Raw genomic sequence first — 12,986 nt, 5'->3', positions numbered from 1 at the left:
AATCGTTAGATAAAATTTGAAAAAAATTAAATAAAAATATAAATAAGCAAAGACAAACTACAGGAAATCAATTCGATAGTAATTTTCGATTTCTTACGTAGTAATTTAACGCTAAATAATAATTTTCTACTTGTCAAAAGTGAGAATCAGAAAAATCAATAAGTCTAGAAATGTTGGCATTGCCCTACTAGATTCGATGTGATTGACCTAAACCTTAACAAATTTTACGCAATAAATTATGATTCAGAAAATCTAAGAACATTAAAATATATTTTCTACCAAGAATTACCTTTTATAAAATTGAAAAGATAATTCTCGGTACTATTAGCTTTTCTTTTTCCCCGATGATGCGTGGGAGCAAAACGCACGTGCTCAATGGTAATTTGTGACGTCGTCAGTCCACATGTTGCCATCAACGAAGAATGGTCGCCTTTCGCTATTGTCCGAACAACTTTTTTTATTTTTTTATTTTCACATCGACTGGAAATGTCGGCTATTCTGTAAGTATATTTAATTCATATCAATTATATATTTTCATTAATTATTATTATTATAACTTTGAAAATAGTTTATTTATTTATTTTCTAAAAGTCGAACATTTTGTCTCTTAAAAATAATTTATTTTTATGACTAATTGTAGAAAATTAACTAAAAATTACGATTTTAATATTAAAGACTCATTTTTAGTAATGATAATTTAAATATATATATATAGTAAAAGTACTGTACATTCGAATCTAAAACATTATAAAATTAATAAAATAATACTCAATTTTATACTGAAATATTAATTTTCATTAAAATTATATACATTAATATAATATTACTTAGTAATTTTATATTAATTATATTAAAAAATTCAATATATAGGTTAAGTCTTGAGTGAATTTTAATAAAACATTTATATTTTGACTGCATTTTCAAATCTTTTATTTTATTTGCACTTTATATAGTTTGATAACTTCCAAGAGATTAATTTAATTCGGTAAATTTACATTTGAAACAGTAAAAAGACGTCTTAGAAAGGTCTTTGTCCTTGAATTGGAAGACTTATAATTTGATAAACGAACTAATATCATGAGAAAGTAATTTATTAGTGTGTGATCGATAGAGGGTAGGAATGACGAAGAGAAAAATTAGGTAGCCTGTAATTTTTCATTAGCCTATAATTATATAGTGTTGCGTTAATGGAATTTTTCAATGTTTCTAATATAAACCTAATTTTCGACTTTATATAAAATTTCAAAAAAAAAAAATTAAAACAAAAATTCTTTTTGCGATTTAAAATTGAATTACCTAGAATCAATTTACTTTCTACGTAATTTTTAAGATAGAAATATTTAACATTGTGTTAATATTTGAAAATAATCATCTAGATTTTCGTATTAAACATTCTGTAGCACAAATACGAAATTTTAAACGTAGAAATTGCCTTAGTATAAATTATTTTAAATAATTTATATTCTATTATTTAATATTTAATCTACAAAACTTGTAGAAAAAGTTTCTATTAGCATCAAACTGTGGATGTTTCGCTGACATCAATACTTCAAATATCCAAGCAAATTAAATTTTTGCACGAACGTATGTATCCCTGTTCGATCATGAATAATAAAGTAGAAGATATACAACAACGAATAGTTTTCTGTATAGAGTAGTTCCATTTTTTCACCATTTCGTATCGACCACACCCAATTATTATGACAAAGTAATTTGATATACGTACTTTTATGATCGTCTCAGCAGCATCATAGGTCATTGCGGGATCAGAAAACTAATTCAAGGTTTATAGGAATTAATTTTCTTGTATGTAACATGCGAATCGTTTTTAAAACTTCGCGAAAACCAGTATAAAAAGGTGCAAAACAAAGTTTTTTTTTATTAATTTAAGATACAAATTTATACATCAACGATTCAATGAATATGTTAACCATTTGTTAAGACAGTCTCATTTAAAATTTAAAATATAAAGTTTAAGTAAATAGTTAATTTTAAATTATTCAAGTAAAATATTTTTAAACAGGAGCTAAAATTTTGATTTTCATTTTAAAATCAAACATTTTAACACTTTAAGATAGTACAGACTTTACTGTTTATGGGGCTTTAATTATTTTTATAATACTTTTTCTATGTGTTAATATATAAAAATTGTCCTTATAGATTTTGAAAAATCTTATAAAGCAATAAGGATATAATATTAAAAATATGTTATGCACATAAATATTTAAATTAAATATCGTTTGTTATGGGCTTCATTTAACAAGTGACAAAACCTGTGGGCTACAATATAAAATAAAAGGAAAATTAATGCGTTCTGTACAGTAAAAGTAGAGTCTTGACTAGTTTCGTTAATGGATCATTTCCAAGATATTCCTACCTTGTTTATAGCCTTACATAAAAAAGTGACTGCTTCAAAATTACATGGATCGACAATAAAACTGAAGTAATGGTCCAGTTTATGCGGTTAATTATTAACATTTATAATGAATGTTTTTGCTTTAATTATAGTTAAAATGTATATTAGTAATATTGACATAATGCAATTTTCACTTATTTATTTTGCTTTCTTTCAAATATTTGCCTTGGATTTATTTTCAAATATTAAATTTGTTGCTTTTCTTTATACTTACGTACAAAAATATTATAAATGTATATGAAACTCGTTTATTTAATGTGCTAAAATGAATTTTTCCCTACCAAATAATATTTCGATTACTTCAAAAGTCATTTTAAAGCATTCAAATTTAATGTCAATTCAATTAAATTAAAATTAAAGTTTAAATTATATTATATCCATTCGTATTGAATAATTTATATTCATTTTTAAGTCTAATTGATGGATTAATATAGTTTACCTTAATTCACTAATTGATTAAACTAATAAATATAAAAAAGAATATGACACAAGGATACAGTATTGATTTTATTTATATTAAAGAATAAATTATAAAAAATAAATAGATAAATTATGTTTAAAAAGTTTAGACTTTATTCTACAGTTTAGGCTTTAAAATATTGCATTTAGTATAAATATTATTAAATAGAAGATAATTAATTGTTCTTCTCAATAAAAGTATTGTGAAGATGAAGAGTCCACTACAGCATCGACTTCGTTTTGGTTAGAACAACCAGTGATAGCGGGATTTCGAGTTTGGCACATACTTTTCCTTATATTAGCCGGAATTATAGCAGTCAGTAAGTTATCATTTATTAACTATAAAGAAAAATCATTTGTACCATGTACGAGTGTATAATAAAAGGAAAAATTCAACTATTTCAATCGAATCATCGGATCCTATAGCTACAAGTGTTTAATGAAATAAGAACTTATAACTAACTTATGTTATCGGAATGTAACTTATATTATCTATTAACTTATATCATTNTAATTTTACATTATAATGATTAAATTGTGACTTATCAGAAATATATTGTTTTATTGAACTCAATTAGTTTCTAAACCTGGAACACAACTCATGACTATATTTTGGTTTTAATACTTTTAAATTTATAAATTTTGAAAACCAAACTCGTAAAATAGTAGAGAGATATCTCCCGAAAAGACTTTTATAGGAAACTGCCCCTATTTAGGTGTTACAAACGTAAAGAAAACCCGGTAAACTCCATGTGGCCAGTTCGTTGGCGAGGCACAAAATACCAGTGTTTAGTGGTTTTATCCACTCGGCCATTGGTGGGCCATAGAATAATTAGAAAAATTAACATATATAATTTTAATTTAAAAAATGATGTTTACAATAATTTAGAAAAATTTGCTTTCGAATTTTAGTAAATGGAATTAAAATAATTACCAGGGAAAGCGCTCATTGACTTTCACATATGTGATAAGCGGAAGATCGTCTCTGGGATTCTGGGGGACACAAGATGGAATCCGGGCTAGCAACTCCAGAAATTTTTTATGGCAGTCTATTCCGAATACGTCGGTCCTGCCCCTCATCATCCAACCTCCCCATTGGGGCTTGGCCGAATCCACGATGAGAGTGGAGGAAAAAAGTCCTCATTTTGTCCACAAACGGGAAAAAGCCAAAAAAGGAAAAAACTTTCATACTGTAAATATCATACAATATAAATACAAAATAAATAAAGCTACTGCATCCTAGTTTTTTTATTTATGCTATACTCATATATGTATAACGAAATAAGATATATACAGAATAGAATTCATTTTTGAAGGTTATGTTATCTGACTGAATTTTAAAACATTAATATATGTTATTTAGTCTAAACAATTATGTCAGATATAAAATCTAAATATAAGTTAGATATTGATATTTGACGTTTTAAAAATCAAGCCAATAAAAGAAAATAAGCGGATATCTAATATTATTATCCATTTTTAAAAAATTACTCATTGAAATTAAATAAAACTTAATTCTTATTAATAATATATTTAAAAAAATTTTTTATTGTTTGCAAATGATTCCTATCTCTAATATTTACGTGAGATACGTCTTACTAGAGGAGATACTCGGAGAAATTTGATCTTGTTCTCTTGACATTGTAGAAAATTTTAAAAAAAAGACCGTTTATATTCACATATAGTTTTTATTATAAAGCATATTAAAGTATATTGTTTTTAGTTTTGGATGAGGCAAAATAATTTCATCAAACATTAGCCGTCATTCCAAAGGGAAGGAATGGCCGACGAACGTAAACCTACTTGAAAACTTCAAAAGCTGAAGCGAAAAACCAAATTGTGAGTTCATTTAAATGATTTATTTGCCACAACTCAAAGTGTCCCTAACGAAGGTGTGTCAATATTTCCGGATATTGAAATAACACGCTACATACCTCTATATGTTTGGGATTACTGTACTTCAAAATGTTCCAAACAAAAATAAATAAGTTTGAAGAGATACATACATTCCTAATATCATATTTCGACTACATTCATTTGATTATTTGTGTAGGTTACTTCCTAAATTTTTAATATATTTACTTAATTTGTAAACATTAAAGTTTGGGAATATGATATAAAATAAATGCTGCATCACTCTTATGGAGACAATTATTTGATGCAGCAAGTACAGAAATATCTTGGTATGGATGCCAGTTTCACTGCATCCCAGCGATACGTACACGGATGACGCTATTTTCCTTGTTAACAGAAACTTCCGTGTTTAATTTTTGTATAAATGGTGAAAATTATGCACTAAAACTTATAACTATTTTTATTTATTAATATTAGATTACTTATTGACAGAAGAAAAAGATATAAGCAAAAAGTAAAAAATAACAAAATATAATAGGTTATTATGGTTTCTGCGAATTAATAAACAATTAATAATACATTTGATAATCATAAATATTTACAATAGATTTTTTTGTGTAAAAAAACTATTGGATCTGACAGCTTGATGTAGATTCAGACACATTGAAGTACCTGAAAGTGTCCGCCCGGACAGGTTGAGGTAGTGGACGCACTGAGGTGTGACACCGGCCGTTTCACTCAACAACTGTTCACTCTGGATGATGGAAAAGTACGAACTAATCGATACGAAAAGCGCACTCATCGCGTGACATTACAAAAGCTGGGTATCAGTTTGGAAACTTCATCTAGACATTACAATTAAAAATATAATAATTAATAGTGTAAAATAACCCTCACAAGTTATTTTCCATTATTTAAATATATTAAAAGAGGTAAACAAACAAACTTTCTTCTTTATGTGGCGTAAATCTAATAATCTTATTTACTTGTTTTCATTTAAAATTTAATTAAATATTTAAAATTCTCCAAAAAAAACTAGCAATCTAGTTATTTAGTGTAAAACTTTTTGTGAATTTTATTATTTAAGAAACATTATTTTCGTAATAAAAAGATCAATAAATATTTTAATATTTTATTTAACTTCTCGATAACTACAGATATAATATTCAAAGTATTAATAATTATCAACATCATCATCAATTCATCATCCAGGGCTGAATTAGCACTTTCGACACTCCCGGTTCTATATTTTTTACAAGGATCTCATAAAATATTTAAAACTAGCGTGTAGGCCCGGCGTTGCTCGGGCAAAAGTAACGATAGCGAAGATTAAGAGTATTACGTTATAGCCAACCTTACCCGTTTTCACAGAATGTAAGAATTGAGTCCCCGTTTCCAGACTAATTAGAGAATTTTTAGATGGGTCTAAAAATATGTTCGATTTCTCGCAAAAACGAAAAAACCTGCATCTGCGTCTTGCACGTCGCTTTCTCTTAATAATTTCATTGTTAAGTAACACTTCCATTGTTGATGGAAGTGTTAAGCCTTAATCCTGTCTCTCTCCCCGGGGGGTGAATTTCGAAAAATTCCTTCTTAGTGTGCGTTTTCGTGACGTACTCTAACTGTGTACCAAATTTCAACTTCAACTCTTAATTCGATTTAAAATCATCACTTCAAAATATTGTTTAAAATGTAGTCTGTGATTTTATTCATCGATTTTCCTAAAATAAAACTTATTTCTTTTGACTGAGCCTTATCGTTTATTAATATATTTAATGCTTTATATATTTCTTCGTATCAGCATCGGCATGTGCAAATCAACGAGTTTTTAATATAATTTTTACGACTTTCTGAAGACAGCCTAATTGGAAATTATAACTACCAACGATGAGAGGAGATAGAAAAATAATTGTCAAATTTTATGTAAAATTAAACTAACTCAAAACAGAGTAATTACATTCGACTGCTTGCAAACCATATATACGAGTATTATACTGTATTTAAATAAATTTTTTAACTTTTCTCCTTCATAAAATCCTGTTTATTTCAAACTAGAATAGTACTCGGTCCTATATAATACCTTGCAACTGGTGGAAACCAACCCACGTCAGACCATGCGAGAAATGAGTAAGATACTTGATTGTAACCAGTCCATCCTAGTTAGTCAATTAACTGCTATATAAAAGATCTGCAAGATCAACGTTTGGGTTCCTTACTGTACAATTTGAATGCAAGATCACACATGTCAAGGGTGATCTGGAAGAAGCTGTTTGATCTCGCTGGAGGTTCTTCCTCATTTCCCGTATAGTCTATACATTGCAACATCCGACTATCATCTCTTCCGCTCCAAGCAACACTTCTTGGATGGAAAGAAATTCGCAGATGATGAGGAGATGAAAATAGCACTTGGTGCGCTCTTCAGAAGAAAACAACCTTAGTTTCATTTTGCAGAAATTCGTGATACGCCCAATCGATGGAAGATGCTTGAATGTAATAGCAATTGTTTTCTTGAATAAACTAGTTTTTGTTTTTGAAATAATTGTAGTATAAAACTTTAGAAAATTCCAGAAAATTTTACATCAACCCAATAGATTTTTGACTTAAAACCGAAATTACTATATTTGAGAAATGATCTGCTAATGCGGTCGTGAATAGGTATAAACTGTAAACATCACTTTATTGGAACGATTTTTACAGTTTATTCGTATAATTAATTTATATTAATTACCAAATGTTTTATATTGTTTAATACGTATTATTAAATTATATAAGTTAATTGATCAATATGAATTATACATAATGTAGAATCGACAGAAATTGAGAAATTTTTTGTTTCCAAGTTTAGTCTATAATACTATAAACGTTGTCACTTGCTTTTATACTTTATCAAATAATTTTAACGTAAAATTGTCGTAATTTTTAAAATTTTTATTCTTAATTAAATAATATTTTAAGAAAATTTACTATTAATATTACGTGTTAGTTTCATTATTAATTAAACAAAATTTTAGTAATATTTAAAAGCATTTATATTGATAGATGTTAATGATCAATGATATGGATTTAAGACAACTTATTTATTTGGTAAGAGCACAAATACGACTTTTCTATTGAATAAAAAACTTATTCTGATGATAAAGGAATTTAAAAAAGGAAAATAACAATTTAAAAAAAAAAATACTTATGCTATACACGTCAACATTACTCCAGGGACAAGATATCTTTCCAGCATTGCAAATGTATTCGTGCAATGCTGGAAAGATGCAGAATGCATGCGTATATGAATATTGTGCCTTAGTTTCAGTGTAATGTTTACAGTAAATTAATTAATTCAAAAAAGGAATGCATAAATCGTACTGTAGTTCTGCGACAAAATGTGAATTTTCCATCTCTCTCAAATGCAAAGATAGAAGGAAATCATTTTAAATTTAAAAATTGAGCGCAAAGTACAAAGGTGTAAAAATCAACATTGCATAAATTAATATAAAAACAGTTTAGATTTTTTTAGTATAGTATACAGAATACGCTAAAAATTTTTATTTTGATGAGCTGAAAAACGCTTGTGGAATCTACTGTTTGTGAATCTATGCGGCAGATAGACAAGGTGGTGAAGGAGTCAGCCTACCGAATTCGGGCGGTCGCAAAACTCAAGAATTTTACGGGAGGATGGTCTGTCGAGGATGATCCGCACTTCACCTCTCGGTGCTCCATTGTGAAGCTGGAACCCTCTTAATGTCCACAGAGCGAAAATAATCCAAAAGAGGTGTTGGCAAGTATAAAGCATCCTCGCAGTGAAGCAGGCTGCATAATGTTGACTGTTTTATAAGGATATTGGCATCATTTCTCGCCACACGCTTTGCCAAGATAACATTTTGAATTCGCATTTTGTTCTTATCATTGGAAAATTTGCGTTTTGCTACGGAACTAACTAACGGTTTAAATGTTCCTTTTTGAATAAATTAACTTATTTTGCTGAAAACGTCGTTGTGGAACTAATACATCATATATCTGTGCAATGTTGAAAAAAATCTCTTTTGCTTCTAACAATTCATTATATACTGTTTGGATTTTAATTAAATAATATTTACCACCAAATTAAACAAAATCTATATTACATAAAAATAAATTCGTCTTCTTCTGATCTACAATATTTATTTCCATTTGACAGTTGAAATAAATAGAGACCTAGCACGAAAAGCTACCTTTCAAGACTATTTCAAGATTGTCTTACAAACGAAAATTCTCTTTTTATTATTTATACAGATAGAATAAAAATATAAATAATGAGCAATAGCATGAAGCCTTTAAGAAGGCAAGATCTCTGGTTTATTTAATTTGTGATATGCTTATGCATTAATGTGCCCTATCAGTATCACACTTCATCGATGACGAACCCTTGAACAGTGCGATGATTTCAAGATACCAACATTGAATGTTTAGAAAGTATTAGGTTTTTATAAATTATAAAAAAAAAAATTATTAACAAATTCAAAAATTTGCCTATGTACATGAAATCAGATCCTAACACTGTCGTAAAAAATCTTAAAGACCACTAATTAGAACCTCAAATAGAAAAACTTTGATCGAATAAACAACAGCAGATTTCCCATTGAACGAAATATTTGTTTCTGTTATAATCAAATTATTATTTTCTTTTCACTTATAAATAATTTGTAAGCATTTCTGTAAATTTTTAAAATACTCACATGAAATATTTGACCTGAGATTTGTAATTTCTAAAATTCGAATTCAATTTTGACCAACCTTCGGAAAAAGGTTTGCCATCGGCTTAGTATTCTAATCTCAGTCCATCTTTCCAGTCTTCCACGGTTTTTATTTCTATCTACCAAATTTTGTTACAAAGCCTTGAGCTATCAATTCTTTATCTCTGTTCTTTTCATATATAAATATATAATAAAGATATATTTATATATACTATTTACTATGAGAGGCATTCTAAATTCTTTTCTAATATTACTTTTTTCTGATCGGGAAGTACAAGATCTAGTGTAATAAACTAACAAAAAATTTCTGAATTTTTTTACATTTCATCGTACTAGAGAAAAAAGTAAATATACGAGATGACTTAAGAATCAATTTTCAATTGGAATGCAGGTAAGTCTATTATTGTGAACCTCTTGTTGTTATTATGAAAAGTAACAACGTAATTCAAAACTTGCACGTCTGCCGAAATATTTGTTTATAAAACTGTAAAATTTTAATTAATGTAACCAAAAAATTAAGTTTCCGCAAAATGTTTAATTATATCACCTAAAGCTGCAATAATCAACATAAATATACTGTATATTGGACGACGACTTTATAGCAGGTATTTTCAACCTGAGATTCCCGGTCCGCATGCAGCCTCGTAACTTTTTACGGCTTGTATACTGTATTATTAAGATCTTTATATCTATTACGAGGTAATTTACAAGTACGCATTTGGGCATTGTATGCATAGCATAAACAAAAATCCTAGAGTTATAAGTGATGAATTTGAAGATTAGTTATCAATAGGATTCGTAGATTTTCTTTTATATAGAATTTACAATATATAAAATCTGATGTTCGGCCGGATCCTATATCAAAATAATGTCTCATGATACTTTACTATGAAAAATTCAATGCCTGCTTTATGTAAAGCCTAATTGGGCTTCGGCTCAGTCTCATAAAGCATTTCAAAAGCACTCTTGTTAACAGCTGCAACAGCTTAAACTTATTACACTTTTCGAGCTTTAGCTGCGAATAGAATCTTTAAGAATCTTTACATCGTTGTTAATAGAATAACTGAATACAGACAAAATCTTGATGGAGTTGTTCAGTAATTTACTGATTTTTCCGGTAGTATACAGTATAAAGGTTACATCACGTCATAGATATTCCTGGCGCATAGCCTAACATCGAATATATTGATACCGAGGAACTCGAATGCCCCAGAAATCGAATAACTTGTAACATTATTTTCGAGGATATTTTTCCCCAAAATCGATCTTTTGGAACTCGAACACAAACCGATACGGCCATACTCTACTTACCGTATACGGTAAGTAGAGTATGGCCGTATCGGTTTGTGTTCAACGCGAAGCGACACGCAACGGAGAAAAATTTCAACATGGGATAGGTTAATATATTTTTTCGTGCATAATCGGTTATCCGAAACATCGATCTTCCGAACAACCCCAGTCCCTGATTGATTCGGATAATCGACGCTCTACTGTATTATTTTCTTGTTTTATGCATTAATTAAGAAATTTACTTGTGCTATTTTAGCTTAAATTATGTTATCTTAGAATTAAAATGAGCATTTTTGGGGTTTGAGAACTGATTAATTCGGTTTATATTAGTCCTTATGGAAAAAAATTGTTTGAAACTCGAATACCCTCAAGGAAAGAACTGATTTCGTGTTCCGAGGTACCACTGTATATTATTACCTGTTTTTTTAAAACTACATTATTATCTAACTTATCAGGAATTCAAAAATTAGATTGTATAAGCCTAATTTAAGTGATTTAATTTCTTTTATGACTGTTTAATAGTTGATACGATCTAATCTCAATATCAATATCTGAATACTTTATGGACATTCGTACATGTTTAATATAATGAAAATATATAATAATAAGCGCTTCAAAATTTTGTTGTTGATAAGAATTATACTGTATATACATGTATATATAAAATTACTAATACGAAAACTTTTATTTTTAGTTGTATTCTTATGTTGTTTTATGAAATGCCGAATACCTCGAACAAAACAAGAAATAGAAGCAGATTACATCAGAAAAAAATTAACGCGAAGGTTCAGATGTTTTCTGGATCAATTAACTATGGACGATATGAATTTGAGATTGGGTACGTATATTTTGTATTTTGTTTTCATTCTAGTACTTATTAATAAACAAATAATATTAAATAATCCTTCATATTTTATACAAATTTATCATCACAGAAAGTAAACATTGATTTATATCATAAATTAATATAACATATAAAGGTATAAAGTCTGTCTATAGTCAATGAATCAGTGACTTGTTGCCCTTCGTCACTGATACTTTTGGCCTATTGTTTGTCTTATTGTAAAATTATATACAAGTGATACAGTAATTGTAAATTTACTTTATTAAACTGAATGTTACAAGTTTACTGTATGTATTTTAATAAAATATAAATAAGAGACACACATACTACGGTATAATGAGAATATGACGGATAACTGAAAGGCCAGATTAGCAAGAGTGTACTGTATTGTCATTTTATCAAACTGTGATAAAATATTAACTTAAATAAAGGTATTATTCACTCAATACAGATAAGATTAGTTTATTATAGAGATAACATAGGTTATTATATTTATAATTAATAAATTATAAAGTTAATTAAATAAACTGTAAACTGTATTGGTAAAATATTAAACGGTGATATTTAATTTGTAGCTTTGGAAAAAGTGAAAGATCTGTACGACAGCAACGAAATAAATCAGTCAGAAGATAGTAAACTCAGTCAATTGGAAGAAAATAAAACCGAACATTTAGAAAAGAACAAAACAGAACATTTAGAAGATACAAAACTCAATCAAATAGAAGAAAACCATCTCCAAATCGAATAAATTCAATTACCGAACATATCAATTTTCATTTTTAAATTGAAGAGAAATATTTTCTGTAAAAAAAACAAATCAAAATTATAAAAACAGGAGTTGTGCGAGGATTCAAATTTTGAAGAAAAATAAAATTTAAGCACTGAGATTTGTGCCATTTTTTCAATAAAAGAAATTGTTTTCTCACTATAACCGATTGCTCAAGTCTAAAATTTTGGCAATATCTTTACCTTATAAATGTAATAATTTAAGTAAAATATCTAGATATAATTCTTGGTTAATTTTTTTTATTGTCTAAATTTATGTAAATGCTTCGTTGTCTAATCTCATTAATTTATTATCACTTCACATTCTAAGAAAATAATTGCTTAATATTTCAATAAAATAAAAAATTTGGATATTTTTCCATTTTTAAACTTTTTTATATGTATATATTGGTATAATGTATATGTTATGTATAACTAATTGAATGGCATTTTTATTAATAAAAATTTGACAAATGTTTGATTAATTATAATGACGTTAGTCATAATAAATTAAATTAAGCGATTCACAGAAACATCCCCAAAGAAACCATTTTCTGGACATAGATTATGGTTTGAAAAAATAAATAATGATGCTAATTTTGAATAATTATAAATTGATGTTTTGTATTTAATA

At 27.8% G+C, this 12,986-nt stretch overlaps 1 protein-coding gene across 1 annotated transcript; it reads left to right on the top strand.

Annotated features, from left to right (window-relative positions):
* Window positions 1–333: 333 nt before the first annotated feature.
* LOC111624350 (transmembrane inner ear expressed protein-like) lies at window positions 334–12,460 on the top strand. Its single transcript, XM_023367174.1, has 4 exons — window positions 334–500; window positions 3,075–3,195; window positions 11,438–11,581; window positions 12,163–12,460. Exons 1-4 carry the CDS (start codon window positions 423–425, stop codon window positions 12,333–12,335), a joined length of 516 nt encoding a protein of 171 aa, XP_023222942.1. The 5' UTR covers window positions 334–422; the 3' UTR covers window positions 12,336–12,460.
* The last annotated feature ends 526 nt before the right edge of the window (window positions 12,461–12,986 follow it).

Source organism: Centruroides sculpturatus, unplaced genomic scaffold, assembly GCF_000671375.1.
Source record: "Centruroides sculpturatus isolate CEXI.00-Female unplaced genomic scaffold, Cexi_2.0 scaffold9, whole genome shotgun sequence".
Taxonomy (NCBI): Eukaryota; Metazoa; Arthropoda; class Arachnida; order Scorpiones; family Buthidae; genus Centruroides; species Centruroides sculpturatus.
This window is presented reverse-complemented; position numbering and strand designations above follow the sequence as displayed.

Excerpts from the sequence above, each read along its gene's own strand:
- LOC111624350 (XM_023367174.1), top strand. The coding sequence starts at position 423 with ATGGTCGCCTTTCGCTATTGTCCGAACAACTTTTTTTATTTTTTTATT. Across the intron at positions 501-3,074 it reads CTGGAAATGTCGGCTATTCT|TATTGTGAAGATGAAGAGTC; the intron begins GTAAGTATATTT and ends TCTCAATAAAAG. Across the intron at positions 3,196-11,437 it reads AGCCGGAATTATAGCAGTCA|TTGTATTCTTATGTTGTTTT; the intron begins GTAAGTTATCAT and ends TTTTATTTTTAG.